This window comes from Bacillus rossius, chromosome 15, assembly GCF_032445375.1.
Source record: "Bacillus rossius redtenbacheri isolate Brsri chromosome 15, Brsri_v3, whole genome shotgun sequence".
Classification (NCBI taxonomy): Eukaryota; Metazoa; Arthropoda; class Insecta; order Phasmatodea; family Bacillidae; genus Bacillus; species Bacillus rossius.
In genome coordinates this window covers 555,188-578,210 of record NC_086342.1, presented here as the reverse complement: position 1 = coordinate 578,210, position 23,023 = coordinate 555,188, and the positions used below count along the sequence as shown (strand labels likewise).

The following is a 23,023-nucleotide window of genomic DNA, read 5'->3' as shown; positions in this document are numbered from 1 at the left end:
CTCGCATCGACCTCGACGAAGCCCGCCAAGAGCCGGAGGCCCACGTGCCACGTGCCGGCGGTCATTGCCCTGCCCGTCTCCCGGCCCGCGAGCACGAGGACTGGAGTGATAGCATAAGTACGGCAGGTAAAGTATAAATTTAAAAAAAATAATACTCAGTAATGAATATTAATTGTATGTGTGTGTTTTTTTAATTATTTAATAAAATAATCGAGGCTAATTTTAATTAATAATTTAAAATGCAAATAAATTACACATACGGGAACATAACCCCACTTATATAAATACACTTGAAAAGTTTACCAACACAAATTCTATCACCAATATTCACAACAAATAAACGTTTTTAATTATATGGACCAGTATTCAGTATCAATCATCAAAGTACATGCTTTAAAAGCAAATATATCATTTTTATGTAGTTTTTTTTTCATCCTGTGAAAATTTCGTTGCATGTTACGTGCACATCGAAAAAATTCATTTTATCATTTTTTTCATAACGCGCCAAAAGAAGAAACTTAAAAAAAAAAAAAAAATCCCTTTCGGCACAGCTTACAGACGTAGGTAAATTTCGAAGTACCTACTGGAAACGTCTGGAACATTTAAAAATGTTAATGTACAATTTTTTCGTATTCCAAGAAGACAAAATATTTTGAATGTTTTTAACTCAATGCAGCCAGCATTGAATAGCTTAGAACGATTTTTCATATCATGTCTACTAAGGCAGAAGTGAATTTTTTTGTTAATCAAATACTATTTTTTTATCCCTTGCACTAATACGCCGGTGTATAAAAATTGTTTTGTACCAGACTTAACATTGTTTAAAATAAATTCAAACAAATTTGATAGTAAGGAAGGGAAATATATATTTTTTTAAATTACAACTCCACACCCCCCCCCCCCCCCCTTTTCCAAGTTTTCAGTGTAATAGTTCATCCTATCCAAAATTGTTTCAGCCAATCGTTTAAGATACTGTTTAGGATTTAGTTAAAATGTTTTTTTTTTGTCTTCCAATCCTAATAACAAGTCATGTTTTGTTTTTGTCCTTTAGCCTTAGTTTTTTTTCACTCTAAGAAACAATGGTTGGTTGTATCAAAAGTTGTAGATAACATTTATAAGGTTTACAAACAATATGGACGTTTTTGATATTTTGCACACTAAAGAAGTTATGAATTTTTTTTTGTCATTCAACACCTGTTCACCCCCTCCCCATAACCTCTTCTTGCAGTAATGATTAGTCGTATAAAAATTATTTCAGACGAAAGTTGTAGATAGGTACTATTTTAAGATTTCAAACAAAAAAAAATTTCAAAAATGTTTCTCTTGCTGGAATGGTCATCTAAGACAAAAGTTTTAGTTTGAAATTATAATGTTTACAAACAATTTGAACGGATTATGAATTATCATTTTGAACAAAAAAAATGAGCATTTGCGTAGTATTGTTAGTAAACGAATGTACAAGTCCACAGTATACACTCATCACTGGAGCTAGGCTCGACAGTGGTTCGCCCCTCACCTCGCCCCTGTCCATAGTTTGCCCCTCACCACGCACCTGTCCACACACACACACACACACACACACACACACAGTCTCGCACAAACTCGCCTAACTCACCAGTTGTAATTAAACTGCCGCGGAGGCCGGCGTCGCAGCTTTTATACCCACTGGTCGTATTCCTGAAACGGACTGGAATGGCTGTGACGTGTCGCGTCATCCCGGGCCGACACGACGCCCGAAACATCCAGAACAGCGGTCGGAGTCACGCCACTCCACGCGGCGGCCTCAGTAAGCCCGCAGGATTCCCGGGCCATTAAGCGGTAGATGACGGCACTGAGGAAGGATGGGGCGAGCTGGGGCCTATATAATCCCCGACGGTATGCGCTCATGACGTCAGTGGCCGTGTGGGCTCCCCGGACCAGACCATGGTACTACCGCCTGAAGGCACGCTCAGGCACTTGGCACGCGTCACGGCCCTGCTTTACAGTTCGTAACACACACACACACTATATATATAGGTATGTATATATATATATATGAACTTTTAAGTTGACGATGGTTTTGGGGTCGTTGTACAATGAAAGGAAAAACTATAGAACAATTTTTCCGGAAGTTGCACCACGCTAACGGCTAAAATAGGCAATCTTTCTTCGAAATTTACCTAAACGTCACCACAACAACCCTAATAGTACATGTGAAGGGATCTGCGAAGGAGTCGGTCATGTCATGTCAAACGGCAAGAAACAATTCTGGATTTTTTTTTGGAAACAAAACGAAAATCGGAAGTGGGAGGGGAGAAGCGGTGTAAAGGCGAAAACACAGCCTCGCACATGAGCTCAGAGCTGAGCCACGGGAACTCGCAACATGACAGCGGATCAGTCAAGATCTATCGTGTTGTTTATGAATGCTCGGCCATGCGACCACATTGTCAATATCATTTGCTACAGAACACATCAATATATTAATCAGCGTTTTTAAGGTACTTAAATTTTAATGCTATGAAAATATCGATTAAGAAATGCATTAGATGCTATATTTTGACAATTTGGTAAAGTATTGGCTCATTTTGTCTTAATGATTTATGAGAAGCTCTGTGGTTTTATTTCATAGTTCATGGTGAAAATGTTCAGATAATCGCGGACGCGCGTACAGCTTGTTTCAAGAGAAGCGGCACTTGTCCTGGAGGCGGAGAGCGGTCCACAGGTCAGCCACCTCGCTTCCTGACGTCACCGCATCCTGCCGCTGCTTACTAAACAGTCCCATCGCGTCAAAGGAACTGGTCGCATTCATAACCGCGTGGTTTCTGCCGCCTTATTGACGTCACGAGGTCCTGTCTGCCTCTTGCGTAACAGCTACGTTCTGGAAAAGGAACTGGCAGCATTCCTAAGCGCATTGTTTTGCTGGAAGTCAACTCGTCCCGCCGCCTTATTGACGTCACGAGGTCCTGTCTGCCTCTTGCGCAACAGCTACGTTCCGACGAAAGGAACTGGCAGCCAGAACACCGACCTCGTCTTTGACGTCACGGGATCCCGTCGGCCGCTTGTGTGACCGCTCCCTCCAGCTAGTCGACGGGAGTGGTCCTGCCTCAAGGACTCGGGCCACCAACTCACAACTGCTGGGCAAATGTGTTATAATCAGGAATGTTTACTTCGGGACTTCATTTCAAGGACAACACTGAAAATTGTTTACGAGTTGAAGTTCGCAACTCCAGTCGAAGCTCTGTAATAAAAAGGGGGGAGGGGATGTGTTTCTTGAATTTTGGGTTGGGATCGTTGGAAGTGTCCTCTTCCCTTAACATCCCTTGCAGCAGCTGCGGCTTCCTTAATCATGTGACAGCACTCCTCGGTTACAACTGCTACTTGCTGTTCGGTTATTTTTCGGATTTGGTTTAATTTATGATTTTCTTTTATTAAACTGTATTTACCCCCATCCACTCCCTTAGGTGTGAAATTTCTTAACTATATATATATATATATATATATATATATATATATATATATATATAAAAACCCCTTTGTTAAACCAGGAAGAGCGAGCTGTGTTACACATTTTACCCAAAATCCAATATTAGTGACGTGATTGAGCAACAAATCTACAAACACCCACATTTATATATTTGTGGGATTATATAAAGGGTTCGCCCCTTACCTCGCACCTGTCCACACACACAGACTCGCGACAATCTCGAGGGGGGTCTTTCACCCTCTGTCATAATTCCCTTCACTCGCGGAACTCTCTGAACTGCCGCGGAGGCTGGCGTCGCTGCTTAAGTACCTGCGGCGCCCTTCTCGAACCGACGAGAGCAGACGTGAAGAGTCGCGGCATCCCGGGCCGACCCGACGCTCGAAACATCGAGAATGGCGACGCTTATTCACACCACTCCACGCGGCAGCCTCTATAAGCCCGAGATTCCCAGGCCGCTAAAGGCGATAATAGCTCGAGGCAGGACGATGCTCGGGGAGGGGAGTAGCGAGGACCCTTGTAATCCAGCCAGGCACAGGTAGCATGCCTTACGTCAGTGAACTGCGCGTGACGTCAGTGGCTGCCAGCCCGCTGGTCTGGCCTCTCGCTTTCCTAACAACATTATACTACAATGATAATTTAGCAGCTGAAAAATACAAATGAGCAATGTTTCAGTACCGTAGCTATTATCAAATACACAAGTCATATGCCAAAAGAAAGTAAAAAAACAAAAAAGTGCATTTAAATAAAATAAACACATAGTACGATTTTATGTTTTTACTGCTACAATAAAACAGTAGGGCCTACAAGATAAATTATTTAGTAGGTTTCTAACTTTGTAAAACAACAAACTTAGGTAATACAAGAAATTACCGAACACATCTGTTACAGTTTGCCGAGCTGTCGTAACGGGCAGCATCTCTGAGGACGAGGCCTGCCGAGACGCGGCGAGATGGTACTGCGACGTGGAGGCGATAGCGCTGGCGAGTGGCGACGTAGTTGGTATTCCTGCCGCAGTCACAGCCTTTGCCAGCACTGCACTCACCCTACTCGGGAATATTTTTGCGAAGTCTTTCATTAAGTTCCAGACACCGCACCAACATGCAATAGGTATCAAACGATTTTGTACCATTTCATCTGTGTCTCAGTTGCACGAGCCGTCGTGTAACACGCATGTGTGCTGCTCAGTGAGCAACATTGCAGAACACTACTCTCGTCGCAAGTGAAAATTTGTTGCAATTAACTCCTAATAGCTGAGCATTCTCAAACACTGCAGATATAAATGTTTAAGATTTAATTATTCCGTGATGATTTATGTATGTCATGGTCCAATTGTCATCTTTTTTCAAGAATTAGGTATTTTCTGAGTTGTATTTCCTAGAAAACTACAAATTGGAGTTAAACAGGGGTTACATTTTAATTATATCGTATTAGAGTTATTGCACTTGTGACAATGAAACCAGGTTGTACACATGCATGGTTTGAATCTCAGGCTTGTGCCTAACCTGGGTTAATGGGTTAAAAAGTCTTGCATTATATTCAAGAAAGCATTCAATCTAGACAAGTTGATTAAATATTCATCATGTTTCAGGACCACGAGGCTATCTAGGCAATATTTTCAACGTTCATTTCTTTAGATCACATTCTACAAAAAAAGAAAGAAGGAAACACGATTTGGCTTCATACAAAAGCTATAAAAACGTGGTAAATATGTTGAGCGTGAAGAGAGTGGTGTATCGCTTTGCTCTTTACCGCACGTACAGGACATTTTTTCCTGGACGACATCCTTGTCACCGGCACCGCAGATGCCGGCCTTGCAAACCTGCTCCTCCTCCAAGGAGGCAGCGCGGGCGACAATGCCACTTGCTGCGTGCCAAGAGCAGTCGTCAGTAGCTGGAGGCACTGGCAAGCCGCCAGAACAGGCTGTTTACCTCACGTTCACGTAACACTGCGCTCTTACTACCTGCAGCGAACACTCCCTGACCAATGGCAACACGGAGGTATTGCTCGGAGAACGTGACCTGTGACAATGACAAGCAGCGGACACGTGGACGACGAGGACCTGAAGGAGCGCTGGAGCGACGCACTCACGTGGTGATTGTCACGACTCAGTTCTGCTGGGATTCATTCCAAAACAAATACATCACATCAACATCCAATGGAAGTATAATATTACTATTCGTACTCTGTAAGGGATCGTCACTGACAACAAAGCGAGTGAATTCGCCAAAAATAAGAAAGGCAGCACAGATGTCTAGTCCAGTCCAATAAAAATTTACACTTGACGAAAAGACAACTTATGAGAATATGAGGGGTTAGTTTCAAAGGTAGGTAACCGGCAGAAGGATAGCTCAGATACGAAGAAAGAAAAAAAAAAGGATCAGAAGAGGACGTATGCCTCGTTTTGGAGTCTGTGTCTCGTCTAAGGAATGACGCAGGTGTTTGGTGGACGGAGTGTTGGCCTTTCAGCATTGAAACTGTAGCTCCCTCCCCTGGTAGTCGTCGGCAGTAACTCATCCACCACGCCCCTGGGTAGCAGTCAGCAATAACTCACATCCACCACGTTATTTTAGTTGATAACAACTCTCATCAGATAAGCAGTCCTTAGCTAAGTATAATCCTTACATAACTATACCCTGTCAGAATCAGCAAACCTTAAACAAATCAACGATACTTTATACAGAAAATGAGTGTAAAGGTTTACTAAAAAATATTTACTGGAGGGAGTGACAACTCCTCCCCTTCTATGCCGGCGGACTTGCTGGAGTCCGAGCCGCGCCGACCAATGAGCTACAGGTGTGCGTTCCGCGAAGAACATGTGAAGAGTTTCTGGTCACGCGGGACTCGAAGACACGCCTCCTCGCACTGCGCCAGCCTGGCTGGCCGCCAACACCTGCTCCCCTCTTCACACGGCATTTGTAGTCAGTCGCGTGGTCGAGCGAAAGTCGTGTAAATTATTTAAACTGATGGGTATCAGTTCCTTGCAGTTTTTTTTTTTTTGCCTGAACAGAGACCAGTTTCGCGAAGTGTTGAGGGGTGGGTATGGGAGAGGGGAGGTAGAGGAGGAGTAGAGGAATTCGAGACTAACCTTGTATAAAAATAAAAAGGAAAATCACTGTTGGCAACACACGAAAACATCTTATCTATTCGGTAGATCACGAGTTGAAACGAGAAAAAAAATATAAATAACAGAGACTTTCACGCGAAATGATTTAAATGATAGCCGACTTGATTTTCTACTAGTTAAAACAAGAAAGAGTCTTTCCATCTCTTGAAATGCAAATACCTGGCGTCCAATCAATTTTCGAAGAATGTCTTTTGCACATTTAACAGCTGCTTCATAAATTCCACCTTGTTGTGGAACAGCAAGAGTGTTGGAAGTGAAATTTCAGTCCATTAGCCAATGAAAACTATTCACTGGCATCACGATGTGGAGACGACTTCAGCAGGTTGGACACTGTTTGATGGAAATGGACAGCAGCGTCCAAAAAACTGGTACCACAGTCGGTATAGTTATGGGAACAAAGTCCACGACATGCCATGAATCGTATCAGTGCTGCAATCAAGGCCTCGGAAGACAAATTAGAGACTACCTTCAAATGAACAGCCTTTGCTGATATACATGAAAAGACAACGGGATGCCTTCTGAGTTTGGGATTTTCGGAGTTAACTGGTCTTTATGGTAAAAACAAAAATAGTAACATCAAATCCAAGGTGAAGAAACATCGACTGGGGGTAAGACGATGTGTCGGGAAAATTTCCCACCAATTGAGGTGTTTATTTTGCCTTACACCTAAACATCGCACAAACTTTGACACATATGATCGTATTACCTGTTAGAGGCAAAGAGTACAAAACCGACCAGACACCATGGCTTGCAGGAATTGAGGACCTGCATGTAAGTATACAATATGATAAATAATTGACAATAAACTTGTTAACATGTCTATTATTTGGTAGAATGAGAGGATTATTTTTTCATAAATAGAGAGGTTTAAATTCTCAAGATGTCCGCCCACCCTGAGTAATACATCATGGTTAAGAAAGAGGGCAAGGTGCTGTATACAGGATAACCATGACTTTTAACTTGCAGACAGTGTATTTCCTTGGGAAATGCTGCTGCTGAACAGCATAGCAAATAATTTGAGAGAAGTATGATGAGACGTTTTCTAAAATCCTCTCTAGGGTTTCTTCTTGTGTGGCGAACAGAGACGTCTTGTTGGAATGTATTATTACGAGTGGGGAAAATGGGTTCGTATTGATACCCTAATTAATTGTATACAGTTTCATTTGCTACTAATAAACCACCACACTTAATGTCTGTTCACAAATCACTAAGTATCTGTCAAGTCCAGACTCCTCACTGGAGCTAGGCTCGCTATGATCAACATGTTTTCGGAGGCCCGAAGGCCAACGCACCCTCCTTCCGCCCCTCCCAAATGTGCGCCCTTTAAGGGTAGATTGGGAGTCTGCTTGCAGTACTGTATAGTCCAGAGCTCCGCCTTCTGAAGCTACCAGATCCAGAAAACATGTCCCCTCCACCACTACAGCACCCGCTGGGCTAGAAGAGTGGCTTCACAGGAACCTGGAGGCTGAAATCCCCAGGTGGAGCCACATCCTGGTAAGGGTTCAAGTCAGGTGCTTCCACAGCCCGGCAAACTAATTACCATAAGATATATATATACATTCCACTATATGTCCATTATATGTCCATTATATATTGATTATATGTCCATTATATATTGATTATATGTCCATTATATGTCCATTGTACTGATTATATATCCATTATATTGATTATATATCCATTATATGCCCATTATATGTCCATGATCCATGTCGCTATGATCAACAGTGGTTCGCCCATGTCCACACACACAGTCTCGCGCCACTCGGTCACACTTGCACGGTCCACCGCTCTGTTTCTGCGCCGCTCGCGGAACTCACCAGTTGGAACCCCCGTGAAGGCCCGCGTCACCACTTTTATACCCGTTGGCTGTCTTTCTCGAATGGACTGGAGTGGTTGTGACATGTCGCGTCATCCCGGGCCGACCCGACGCCCGAAGCATCCAGAAACGCGTTGTAGTCACGTCACTCCATGCTGCGGCCTCTGTGAGCCCGCAGAATTTCCATGCCATTAAGGTAATAGATGACAGTGCCGAGGGGGTGTGTGGAGAGGTCGAGCAGCTCTAATACCCAGAGGTATGCGCGAGTGACATCAGTGGCCGTGCGGCCCTGTCTCCCCCGTTCCTAATTGTATCAACAAAAGGTTGTATGCTGACGTGTTTCCAAACATCAGAAGTACACTTCTGAATTTGAAACACTCAATTGGTACATATGTTTTCAAAAGATGAGGAGCACTTCTGATCCACACAGGTGTTACCATCGAATCATGACATGCATGTATCAACATATTTCCATAGTCTGAACATTAGAGATGTTTATAGAGATGTAAAAGTCTCGCCATCAGATGAGATTCACACAGCTCAAGATGTGGAATACACACACATTTTAGGGGTGCCATTTTTGTCTTAGCCATGACTTATTTGTCACTGACTGGTTGGACAATAACAATATGTAAGTAAACCACTGCTGCATAACCCTTTTCTGATGGATATGGTCGAGGAATTGATACAGAGATTATGGTCTCGTATATCATTCATAAACCGCTGCCATGGACCTATAAGTGAATGAGGAAATGGTTCATCCCAGCCAAAGCCATGTATCCAAAGTGACTGAATAAGGATAAAAACTTCTGGTCCACATCACCACAGGAGCCAACCAACCTACGGGATCATATCCTAGCAATAAGTGACAGCACGGTGCGCTTAGTATTGGGATGCAATTATTCTTCCACACAATATGTGAAAGTATCCGATACCACATTCCAATGCGGCCCCAAAATTCAAAGCTTGCTTTGAGGAGACTGAAACCTAGTTTTTGAAATAGTTTTGGGCCCACCTGCTAGATAGTAGCTTTCAAAATACACTGATTATTACCAGGCAAGCAAACCAGTGAAAAATTAGTTCACTTTATTTTGGAAGCCAAATATTTTCTAGTGTGGCAATCAGAAATACTGAAACTCCTATTTTTTTTATTACAAATCAGTATTAAGTTTTTTTTGCACCGAATTGTTTTCTAGTAAGCAATTAGTCATCAAGTAGTTAAATTATCATTATAAAGCGAACACCGTGGATTTAGACCTCCTGCCCGAGATATGTTGCTCGTAGTTATGGGTCCAGCCAACAGATAGCGTCCCATGTGTTACAAAACAAGGTTACAGTTTCCACGGGTAGGGTCGCACTTCTATATTTCTTTCATTGTTCTGTGGGCTAGACGGGGCTTCTGTACTTCAGCGGGCGGTAATTCAAATAGCACAATGTGTACCCAAGTAGTGTATAAATCCAGCACGATAGGTAGCTAGTTCTTTTGTAAATTCATAGAGAGCTTTAATACTTTTCAATAAATAATAATTGATATTTTTATGACGGAATTAAATGTATGAATTAAAAAAATAAGTATTAGTAATAACATAATTATTTAATATTATTGTTTATTAAATTTGGGTTTTTTACGGTACACTTTTATAATAACTGAAGAAAATTAAATTAGCAGGTGTAATTATAACTGATACTCTAATAAGCAAAACCGATAGTCAATGCCTCCGTTCGCGTTCCAAAAAAACTTTGACAATTGATTATTTTTTTTTCGATACATTCTAATGTCAAGCACTTTCGATCACGTTACTTAATTGTTAGGTTCGTAGACGGCAGCGTAGTCGGTAATTGTATGAGGGTAAAAAAAAAAAATAACGTTGAGTTTCCAATCTTCAGATATACGTGGTTGTTGCGAGCAGAGGGCGGAGCTGCCACGTGGCTCCCAGGGCCTCGCCCCGTCTGGCCGGGGGGGGGGGGGGGGGGGGCAGGGTCGCGCATTGACGTCACGAGCTGCCGCGAGTTATGCAACACGAGCCGGCACAGTCCAGCGGCCCATTCACACTCGCTCGCCGAGTGACCGGCGCGCAGTCTTCTCGTCGTGCGAGCGTTCACCGTGACATTGTGCTGTGAAGTTCAAGTCCCTTGAGTACTTTCAACAATCTCTACTGCGTGTTTTCGTGACTAATAAAAAACTATTCTAATAACACGCATTCCAACCCATCTCCCTCTTCTAAAAATTGAGTTTAAAAACGAAATACCTAAACAGAACTACCCAACCGCCCTCCGCGTATTCTTAAATGCTTTTCGCAAAAAAGACCCACTCGGATCTCGTATCTGTGGAAAACTTGAGTGATCGTCAGAATACGAGCAGACCACTCAGGTCTGTCATACTGTGCGTGCGGACAGAATTGTTGTGTGCAAGATTTTTATCTATCTATTTATTTATCTGTTTATCGTCTTTATTGGTGGCGAAGTTAAGGTTATACGCCTCTTTTTTTGTTTACTTAGTATCAAAAAGTGAGTGAAGGGCGCAGCCAGGGGCTGCTCCTAGGGTCCGGACCCCCTTACAGGGTTTACAAAGCCAAGACAGAACAGCACTAGGTTACAGGAATCTCATTTTTGAAGGATTTTATTGAAGTTAAACTTCTTTTGGCGCGTTATGAAAAAATGATGAGAGTGAAATTTTAAGATACGCGCGCATCACTGTAAAACGAAATTAACAGATTGAAGCTGCCCGCTAAATCGCTCATTAAGTCTCGAAAAAAAGCTACCAACAAAATAGAATTAGAACCTCTATTAGTCGCGCATGTTGGCACGCTCGTCGCCTCTGATCACTGTTTTCATATTTATAATATTTATCCACATGTTTCTAGTTTATACATTCACAACACGTGTTTTAGTTTCATACAAGTGCGAATTATATATGTGCTAATAAATATTATATTCAGTAGTGATTTGAATTGAATATTTTGATTAATATTATTTACTATTCGTAAATATTAGTAAAAAAATTTGTGCCTTTATACTTTTTCAATTGCTCCAATATAATTTAGGTTAACTATCTGTATGTATTATTTATTGATATAAATTAAAATATTATTATTTAATATAATTATACTAAATATTATTAAATTATAAATGTTAAATATTTATTATTGGTTATTTAATATTTACAAAATAAAGAAATAAATTTAATAAAACATTTAATAAAAAAATTGTGATAAAAATTAAAATCGAACATCAAATTAAAATATTAATTTTTAATATTTATTATTAAATTGAATAAATAATAAATATTTATAAAAATAAATGAACAAATTTAATGAAAACATGTTGATAAAAATGAAATGTGAATATAAAATTAAGAAAAAAATAAATATTATAATGAATAAACATACATTAAATTTTTGAATTTATTATTAAATTTATTTATTTTGTTTTCAAATATTAAATAATCAATAATAAATATTTAAAATTAAGAATCTTATAATATTTAGTACCAATTATATCATATATATTTATTATTCTCTAAATGTTATTTATTTAATTTTTCAAATTTAAACTGAACTTTATTGACTGTGTTGACTATCTTTTTCCAGCGCTTTTATTATTTTATTGTAATTAATTATTTGCATGCAATTAAAAACAACTTTTAATGATACCACAGAAGTATAACTTTTCACGCGCGTACATAAGTACACGCACCCATTTTTTTTTTTTTTTAAATCCTTAGTGGGCTACATAAACGTATTCCTCCCCATTAGAGCCCGACATGCCTCATACAACATAGAAGCATCATGAATTTTGTTCCCAAGTAGTCTATGTATAACGCCCGTTTGCACACGTGTTATTGTAAGTATTTCTGTCGTGAGTGCTGAATGTATTTAATAAAATTAATATAGGTATATATAGGTATGTATTCAAGACTTGTTTAACGAATTATGAAAATAAATTATTTAAGAAAAAGTATTAAAACAATTAAATAAAGGACAAAATATAAACAGTTCAGTTTTCTTTTCTCAAGCCAAATCATTGCTTAAATTTCGGTGTGTAAACGGTGGACTTAATCAAGCTCGTACTTTTCTACGTGTAGTTTAGCGTGACAATAAATGTCAACTATAAAGCACACGCACTCGTAATGAATTCGATAGAGAATGTTCACAAGATCCCGGCGGCGTGTGTGTCGCGCAACGCCGCGACGGCTCGCAGTTACGTAACTCCGGCGGGACCGCAGTGCGCGGCTGAGCGCGGCCAATGGGGGGGGGGTCCGTCACCACGTCCTCGTGCTCGACAGGTGTGTTGTGAGGCTGCCAGCCGGCGGTCTCCCCAGGTGCTGTAGTCTACTCCACCCCACCTGGTCGCACGGCCTGGCCAGCTACCGGCCCTCTGGGTTGTCCGGCAGACTGGCGGAGCTCTGCAGTGCCGGCGCCAGGTGAGGCTGGGACGAGACGAGACTGCGCGGGCGAGAGTGCCGTCTGTCTGTGGTCTCGGGACGGTGGGTTTCCAAGTCGAATATCCTCCGGTGTGACCTGGTGTGACTGAGGTGACCGAGGAGTGACGCGCGGGTCACGTGACGAGGCCCGCTGCGCGCCGGGTCAAGGTCGCGGCCTCGCCCGCCAAACCTGTCCGCCGGCGCCGGTTCGGGCCTGCCACGCGCCTCTCCGCGACCAATCGCAGCCTCGCTAGCCCGTGCTAGAGATGCTTCATAACCAAGTTAGAACTTTTGGCTTTTACAGCGTTTGAACGTTGTCGACTGCGATTTGATCTATGCCAGGAGACCGACGCGCGACGTGTAGATGAGAGAACACAGGGAGAGGTTCATTGGATCCGGACTCCTCCGTTCTAGCATTTAAAACACACACACAGGCGAAGAGAATAATAACCTTACAGCAAATATCTGTATAAGAATTCAAAGCGATTGTTTTAGAAGTGCTACTGTAATCACTGGTTGGCCACAATAATGCGTTCCGTCTTCATTATAACCCGACATGCCTCGCACACACAAGCAACAGTAATTTTGTTTCCATGCAGTAAGTCTACACGTTTTGCACATGAGTTACTGTAAGCATGTCTCTCTATATATAAACTTGACATGCGAATTTCATTTATTTAATAACATTAATATATACAGTTATTAATGACTTGTTTTAACGAAAATGACTTAAAAACAAAGTACTAAAAATTAAATTTGAAATTTGAAATTTTCAGTGCTCTTAAATCAAGCATAATCAACAATTAAATATTTTGTATAAAATTTTAATTTCTAAAATTCTACTATTTCTTCAGAATTAAGTGAAACAATTTTCTTTTACAATTAAACTGCAGAGAAAACTTATTTATGAAAAAATTATGTAATCCTAACTACGACCAACAAACAAGTGCTATGTTGAGACGGGTGTGTGAGCTCACGTGGCCGAGCCATAAGGGCGAGCAGGCGCGGGCTGCGCAGGGACAGGTCGACCCTACGGCTCTCCCCGCTCCCCGCGCAAGAGCCCCGACAGGGCGGGGTCAACTCGCCGCGCCTCGTGATTGGCCGACAGATACTCGCGATAGTGGCTGGCCTCTGGCCTCGTTCCGAGGCCGGCTGTTAACCAAGCAGCTATCGCAAGACGCAAAAACGTTTCACAACGACGCATCAAACCTGCTCATGAACCGCGCAAGACGCGAATTGGCAACGCAAACATAGGAAGAATATCAACTTCTTGCGTTTCGGTTTGCGTTTTTCACCCTCCATAATTGAAGTGAAGTGTTCAGAAAATTTAAAAGAAGCCTATGATGTTGCTCTTATAAAACGCGTCATGTTTTCACTTAGAAAATATTCGCACAGATAAAGAAAAATACCCCTTTTAAATTAAATTATATATAGCTCCTTACATTTTATAATACTTATACATGTTTATTTTTACAATAATAAGCCTGAAAAAGGGAATTTGTTTGCTCCGGTTCTACAATACAAGGGCACAAAGCTAAACACCCGGCACACTTGCTGGTCTTTGCTACCGACAGCGGAGAGAAATACCCGAGGCTTGCATCGCTCTCCGCCGGCGACAGTGTTAGGGCGACGCTCGCTGGTGCTTCTAGCGCAGTGTCGCCTCTAAGCGCAAGGCTGTGGCTCGTCGTGTGAGGTCTGAGCGGTGCCTGAACATTTAGCCTGTATGACGGAGAAAGTGCTTTCAAGAATCTCTACCGGATGTTTCATGTCTAAAAATGACTCCTCAACGATCGTTTTAGTCGTTTCGACTCTTCAAAAATGAAATCGGGAAATAGAATTACTCATACGCCCTCAGCGTATTATTAAAGGTTTTTCGTAAACAGACACCTTTCGAATATCCTGAGCTGTTTTCTTATCACGTATTTTTTTTCTGAACCTCTGCACTCAGTACGAGTGCCCAGGTAGACGTGGATGTTAACTGTTGCTTGCTGCGGATGGGTGTGTAATATTTCCTCTGTACTGTGGCAGTACTAGCAAAAATTGTTAGCAAAACCTAACCTGTGCTTTTAAAAGTAAATAATGTAAAATACTATACAGAATGTCCCAGTTTCAATGGTATATTATAACAGTTTAATTGAGACAATTTACAACAAATAATACATCAAATTGAAGGTAAACTAAATTAGCTTTTCTTACAAATGTTCAATATTTGCAGCTTTAGTTATACGGCACGCAACGTTACAGAAGTAATGAGCTGTCTCCCCAGAGATTGCACAGAACAGCCGGTAGTTAGGAAGCTGGTGTTGGCAGCTCTGCAGAACAACTCACCTTTAGGATGAGCACAATCCTGTTCATTCGCCGCAGGATCTCCAAGGACTGCGACTCATCCAGTGTCAGGTCCTGCAAGAATACCCAGCAGACTGAGCACAGGAAGAACACAACAGTCCTGTGATGGCTTCACCAGGTAGCAGTTACCCTTCAGTACCGCCAACTGAATGATCCTGTACGGAACCTACTTGCAACATCTTCATGTAACGAGCAATAATTGTAATGCTACAAAAACTTATCAGCTAACAGTCTGCTAAGGTTTTTTTGTTCTCAGTGTAAACATCGCCATTTTAAAACACGAATTTTTAAACCGCGTGCTATGATCCTTCCCGGTTTTACATCACTAACACAAGAACACAAACGTTTAAATAATGTGCCTACCTGCTGTGGTTTTACCTCAGATAGATTTGGCCTACTTTGGAGCCGACGGGGGTCCAGGTATTTGCAGTGACAATTTTTATTATGGTTTTAGTTTTGTTTTGTCTTTTATGTTCTGTTTTATATATTTATATGTGTGTCGTTCCCACCCTTAAGATCTCGACTTTTGGTAGGCATGTTAAAAAATTAAATTAATGAAAATAACGAATTGTCAAATATTTTGAGGTTATAATATGTACCTACTACGACTACATTTCCACCCTTGTGACGGCTTACAATCTAATTCTAAATACGTCATGCCCTAAGCGGGACTATACCCCTTAACCCTGGGCTTTCGAACAGTTACGCTAAGCTCTATTGAAATATTTTTTTTTTTTTGCTATCGTTATTTTTGTATCCATAAAACTATGCAAATTGAGTTTATTCCTAAAGTACTGTTTTCATATGGCATGCAAGTGAGGGGGGGGGGGGGGGAATGTAAGTGGAAACAGAATTACATGAAAGATTGATAATTTTGTAAATGAAAATAACATGGCCACAGTATGTTTAATCGCATGAAAACAAAACCCGTAGTCAGTTAAAGGCGTTAAACAAGCAACGTCCAGTGAAGGTGAGTGCTAAACGTGAGTGGTAAACGTTCAAAGAATTAAAATAAGAAATTGTTCATCAGACTTATTGTCTACATCAAATTCTTGTGACAAAAAAACAACATAATGTCCCTTTCAGGGTCTAGTCTGTTTCTCTCCACATCGCAAATGACGCCTGCAGTGAGGATGGTACGCTCACTAGACAAATGATGCTCTCTCCAGGGCCTCCTTGCACGGGCCAGCGCAGCTACCACCGTGCCACTCTTTTGTAACGACCTGAAGATTCTCAGTAGTAATCCTGTTACTTTTACTGTTATTGTTACCCTTTCTGATCATATGCAGTGATTGAGAATGATAATATTTAAATATTTAGCAGTCATCTAATGAAAGTAAATAGTTGGTAAGATCTCTTGTATACAACAAGGATAATAACACGCATATTCGTTTATTTAATTTGTGTGTAATACATGTGAATCGATGATCTATTTAGGAACTAGGTACATATAATTTTCGCACCGTGAATTTGCAATTTTGTCATTTCCATTTAAATCGTTTGTACTATTTTTGAGAATGAATTTTAAGTACCTATATATTGAAACAACTGCGATAATTTCCCATAGGATAACTGTTTTGCTGTTTTTGGCTCATATTCTGTTATTTCGGCTGTACTGCTACATGTTGAAACTACTACTTTCTTACACCTGATAAAATTTAACATGTTATTTCAGAGCTCAATCTCTAATAATTGTACCCTAGGAAAGTCTGATCTACTTGAGACAGCCTAAGTTACACTTCTAGACTGGCACAGCGCCGTCTAACACTCCAGCTAGAAGCTAGACACAGGCTTGTCTGATGAGAAAGTGTAGTGATGCAAGCCCAACTGAGGCGGGTCTCCACAGCGTGTGTGCGTCACTCGCAGTACAGCGCTCCAAACAACACGCAACATGGTTCAAGTTAAGATAAGCGCTTGTCAAAACAAGTCATATGTTTACTACACATTTTTCTGAAGAAATTCATTTAAGTAAGAACAAAACAAAAACACTGGAAAAATACAACGCGCAATTACACCCAGAATAATAACATAAACATAAAGCATATATTAAAAGAAATTAGAGGGGGAGGGGTTCGTCGTGAATTAATTTTTAAGAATTTTTATAACAATGGCTCAAGTTTATAAGAAATCTTAAAAATAGACAAACTTCTAGTATTCTAAAAATAAATTAAACGTATAAAAATCTTGTAAAATCTTAATATTGTTAAATAAGTGTTCTGTTACGAGGCGGCCAGAGATGGCTGGAGGCCCGGCTTATTCCGGGGAAACCTGCGACCCACGTCGAGCTGTCCCGGCCTTTCCAGTAGTCTTGGCCCTCGCCGTCTCGGCCTCTCGAGGGCGCCGTAACTAGGACGCCCTTGTTCTGGCAGCTTCGAGTGCTAGGTCGCGAGACCTCCTCGGGTGTACGACCTGCAGCGAGCCTGGCGGCGACACCGCGAACTCTCGGAGAGATACCAGAGTGGAGTGGAAAGGAGTGGAGTGGAGTGGAGTGGAGTGGAGTGGAGAGGAGAGGAGTGGAGTGGAGTGGAGAGGAGAGGAGTGGAGTGGAGTGGAGTGGAGAGGAGTGGAGTGGAGTGGTGTGGAGAGGAGTGGAGTGAAGAGGGCGGAGTGACCGCTTGGCGAGCGAGAGAGAAGCAGAGTGTTGGGACGAGAGACGAACAGTAAAGAGCCGCTGTCGAGCCGCTCTACAGTGGGGAGAGTAAAAAGAGATCTTACGGAGGTGCAATTATTTTTTTTAACAGGCATTTAAATTGCTTTTAATTTAATTAATAACGTCAAGTTTAGCTCTTAAATAAAACTGCAATAAATCAACTGGGCTATCCTTTTCGGACAAGTAACAATACTATCATTAGTTGAAGGGTGTGAACCATGGTAACTAACATTTTTACCGAATTTGAGCTATTGTACTTACATAATGGTATGTGAAGCCCTGATGATAATAATAATGAAAAGAGTTCCTTAAATTCCAAAAGAGGCAGTAAAATGTTACTTACCATACTTCACACCCGAAACCTTCATTTACTTCCTCGAAAGAGTAGCCTATTATTTTTACAGCTTAAAATAAGCAAACTTTATATCTTAGAAGTTTCAAAACAATCGATCTTTGTGTACTTGACTAATATGTGTAGCTCTATTCTTTTTATTTCTCTCACTCTATAAATCACACCCTTCCTCCGTAATCCCTTGACGGATTCAATGTTAAATGGTCCTATGTAATTAATTGGTGGCCATATATATATATATATATATATATATATATATATATATATATATACACACACACACACACACACACTAAATTGTAATTTCTAAATATCATTTATAAAATAAACCTCACCTGACTGTTGAATTTGGCTCGTACTGAGTCCAGCTCGTATATTATTTGTTTGAACCATAGCTCGTATGCTGTAACAGAACAAGAATACCAGAGTACATAGATGTGAATGTAGCGGTAAGCACTGTGCGGACAGGGAATATACAGTCTGCCTGAAGTGAGGACTGCCATAAGTGGGCTCGGCCGAGCATGGATACAGGACCTCTGCAGTACGAGCCATACGAGCTTCAGCACGACTACACGTTCTCAGAGGCAGCACAGAACCTCCATTACTGACGGTTTGTGCGCTACAGTGAAATGTTGTGGAGGTTCCCTGTGTGGTTTTTCCCTGTATCGTCCACTGCTTACGCGGTACTCAGGACCTTAGACAGACGACCCAGAACACATGTTCCTCCGTGCCAGAATTACACCTTTAACGTCATCGTTTCAGACTGAAGTTCTTTAGGTGGGATCCAATATGCTAGGTTCACGTCCACTTAATTTCTTTGCGATTGAATGAGTGACAGAGTTTTACGTTTCGCCGACATCCAGCTCTTATACGGGTAAGTGGTGAATCCCGAAATAACCCAATACCCCACTCGTGATGAAACCGGGAATCAACACCGCATCCCCCTGGTGAGAGACAGACAAGTGAGCTTACAAATCAAACACCTAAATCGTACGCTCAGTTACCAGAGCCAACAAATACTACTTCAATTCTGAACTATACCACATCTGTATAGCTTATGGTGTGCCCGAAGTTCTGCATGTTTTGTTGCAAGCAACTTTAAAGGCAATTTCAACCCTCGAAAGTTGCTACAACAAAAAACACCAGAACATTGCTAACACTATTAATGATTAAGATGCAGTCTCAACCCAGACGCCAAGAAACAGTCAGACAAACTCAGTGGTTTCATTCTGAGGCCCGCACACTCACCTTGGTGCGTGATGATGAAGAGGTGCTCGTCGTGAACTGGCCGGTTGTCCTGAGCGCTCACAAGCCGCTGTGCACTCAGCACCTTGTCTAGCTGCAGGTACTCCCCATACATCATGCCGGTCTGAGCCGCCAGCACCTCGCCATCTTCCAGGTCACCCCTGTACACGTGCCAGAGCTACAGGTACACTCTCCCAGGAGTCATAGTGCTGCAGGTACTCCCCATACATCATGCCAGTCTGAGCCGCCAGCTCCTCGCCATCCTCCAGGTCACCCCTGTACATGTGCCAGAGCTACAGGTACACTCTCCCAGGAGTCATAGTGCTGCAGGTACTCCTCATACATCATGCCAGTCTGAGCCGCCAGCACCTCGCCATCCTCCAGGTCACCCCTGTACACCGTGCCAGAGCTACAGGTACACTCTCCCAGGAGTCATAGTGCTGCAGGTACTCCCCATACATCATGCCAGTCTGAGCCGCCAGCACCTCGCCATCCTCCAGGTCACCCCTGTACAAGTGCCAGAGCTACAGGTACACTCTCCCAGGAGTCATAGTGCTGCAGGTACTCCCCATACATCATGCCAGTCTGAGCCGCCAGCTCCTCGCCATCCTCCAGGTCACCCCTGTACACGTGCCAGAGCTACAGGTACACTCTCCCAGGAGTCATAGTGCTGCAGGTACTCCCCATACATCATGCCAGTCTGAGCCGCCAGCACCTCGCCATCCTCCAGGTCACCCCTGTACACCGTGCCAGAGCTACAGGTACACTCTCCCAGGAGTCATAGTGCTGCAGGTACTCCCCATACATCATGCCAGTCTGAGCCGCCAGCTCCTCGCCATCCTCCAGGTCACCCCTGTACACGTGCCAGAGCTACAGGTACACTCTCCCAGGAGTCATAGTGCTGCAGGTACTCCCCATACATCATGCCAGTCTGAGCCGCCAGCTCCTCGCCATCCTCCAGGTCACCCCTGTACACGTGCCAGAGCTACAGGTACACTCTCCCAGGAGTCATAGTGCTGCAGGTACTCCCCATACATCATGCCAGTCTGAGCCGCCAGCACCTCGCCATCCTCCAGGTCACCCCTGTACACCGTGCCAGAGCTACAGGTACACTCTCCCAGGAGTCATAGCGCTGCAGGTACTCCCCATACATCATGCCAGTCTGAGCCGCCAGCACCTCGCCATCTTCCAGGTCACCCCTGTACACGTGCCAGAGCTACAGGTACACTCTCCCAGGAGTCATAGCGCTGCAGGTACTCCCCATACATCATGCCAGTCTGAGCCGCCAGCACCTCGCCATCTTCCAGGTCACCCCTGTACACCGTGCCAGAGCTACAGGTACACTCTCCCAGGAGTCATAGCGCTGCAGGTACTCCCCATACATCATGCCAGTCTGAGCCGCCAGCACCTCGCCATCCTCCAGGTCACCCCTGTACACCGTGCCAGAGCTACAGGTACACTCTCCCAGGAGTCATAGTGCTGCAGGTACTCCCCATACATCATGCCAGTCTGAGCCGCCAGCACCTCGCCATCCTCCAGGTCACCCCTGTACACCGTGCCAGAGCTACAGGTACACTCTCCCAGGAGTCATAGCACTGCAGGTACTCCCCATACATCATGCCAGTCTGAGCCGCCAGCACCTCGCCATCTTCCAGGTCACCCCTGTACACGTGCCAGAGCTACAGGTACACTTTCCCAGGAGTCATAGCGCTGCAGGTACTCCCCATACATCATGCCAGTCTGAGCCGCCAGCACCTCGCCATCTTCCAGGTCACCCCTGTACACGTGCCAGAGCTACAGGTACACTCTCCCAGGAGTCATAGTGCTGCAGGTACTCCCCATACATCATGCCAGTCTGAGCCGCCAGCACCTCGCCATCCTCCAGGTCACCCCTGTACACGTGCCAGAGCTACAGGTACACTCTCCCAGGAGTCATAGTGCTGCAGGTACTCCCCATACATCATGCCAGTCTGAGCCGCCAGCACCTCGCCATCCTCCAGGTCACCCCTGTACACGTGCCAGAGCTACAGGTACACTCTCCCAGGAGTCATAGTGCTGCAGGTACTCCCCATACATCATGCCAGTCTGAGCCGCCAGCACCTCGCCATCCTCCAGGTCACCCCTGTACACGTGCCAGAGCTACAGGTACACTCTCCCAGGAGTCATGGCGCTGCAGGTACTCCCCATGCATCATGCCAGTCTGAGCCTCCAGCACCTCGCCATCCTCCAGGTCACCCCTGTACACGTGCCAGAGCTACAGGTACACTCTCCCAGGAGTCATAGTGCTGCAGGTACTCCCCATACATCATGCCAGTCTGAGCCGCCAGCACCTCGCCATCCTCCAGGTCACCCCTGTACACGTGTCAGAGCTACAGGTACACTCTCCCAGGAGTCATAGTGCTGCAGGTACTCCCCATACATCATGCCAGTCTGAGCCGCCAGCACCTCGCCATCCTCCAGGTCACCCCTGTACACGTGTCAGAGCTACAGGTACACTCTCCCAGGAGTCATAGTGCTGCAGGTACTCCCCATACATCATGCCAGTCTGAGCCGCCAGCACCTCGCCATCCTCCAGGTCACCCCTGTACACGTGCCAGAGCTACAGGTACACTCTCCCAGGAGTCATAGTGCTGCAGGTACTCCCCATACATCATGCCAGTCTGAGCCGCCAGCACCTCGCCATCCTCCAGGTCACCCCTGTACACGTGCCAGAGCTACAGGTACACTCTCCCAGGAGTCATAGTGCTGCAGGTACTCCCCATACATCATGCCAGTCTGAGCCGCCAGCACCTCGCCATCCTCCAGGTCACCCCTGTACACGTGTCAGAGCTACAGGTACACTCTCCCAGGAGTCATAGTGCTGCAGGTACTCCCCATACATCATGCCAGTCTGAGCCGCCAGCACCTCGCCATCCTCCAGGTCACCCCTGTACACGTGCCAGAGCTACAGGTACACTCTCCCAGGAGTCATAGTGCTGCAGGTACTCCCCATACATCATGCCAGTCTGAGCCGCCAGTACCTCGCCATCCTCCAGGTCACCCCTGTACACGTGCCAGAGCTACAGGTACACTCTCCCAGGAGTCATAGTGCTGCAGGTACTCCCCATACATCATGCCAGTCTGAGCCGCCAGCACCTCGCCATCCTCCAGGTCACCCCTGTACACGTGCCAGAGCTACAGGTACACTCTCCCAGGAGTCATAGTGCTGCAGGTACTCCCCATACATCATGCCAGTCTGAGCCGCCAGCACCTCGCCATCCTCCAGGTCACCCCTGTACACCGTGCCAGAGCTACAGGTACACTCTCCCAGGAGTCATAGTGCTGCAGGTACTCCCCATACATCATGCCAGTCTGAGCCGCCAGCTCCTCGCCATCCTCCAGGTCACCCCTGTACACGTGCCAGAGCTACAGGTACACTCTCCCAGGAGTCATAGTGCTGCAGGTACTCCCCATACATCATGCCAGTCTGAGCCGCCAGCTCCTCGCCATCCTCCAGGTCACCCCTGTACACGTACCAGAGCTACAGGTACACTCTCCCAGGAGTCATAGTGCTGCAGGTACTCCCCATACATCATGCCAGTCTGAGCCGCCAGCTCCTCGC

General features: G+C 44.1%; 1 protein-coding gene across 2 annotated transcripts in view; it reads right to left on the bottom strand.

Moving 5' to 3' along the window:
• The window catches only part of LOC134539750 (tryptophan 2,3-dioxygenase), a 63,838-nt gene that overhangs the window by 15,170 nt on the left and 25,645 nt on the right, over nt 1–23,023 (bottom strand). For both annotated transcript variants that reach the window (XM_063382020.1, XM_063382021.1), the window contains 3 exons: nt 19,426–19,583; nt 18,513–18,580; nt 15,158–15,229 (listed from right to left, as the gene is read on the bottom strand). In XM_063382020.1, coding sequence (XP_063238090.1) covers nt 15,158–15,229; nt 18,513–18,580; nt 19,426–19,583 — 298 coding nt within the window. The remainder of the gene's footprint in view (nt 1–15,157; nt 15,230–18,512; nt 18,581–19,425; nt 19,584–23,023) is intronic.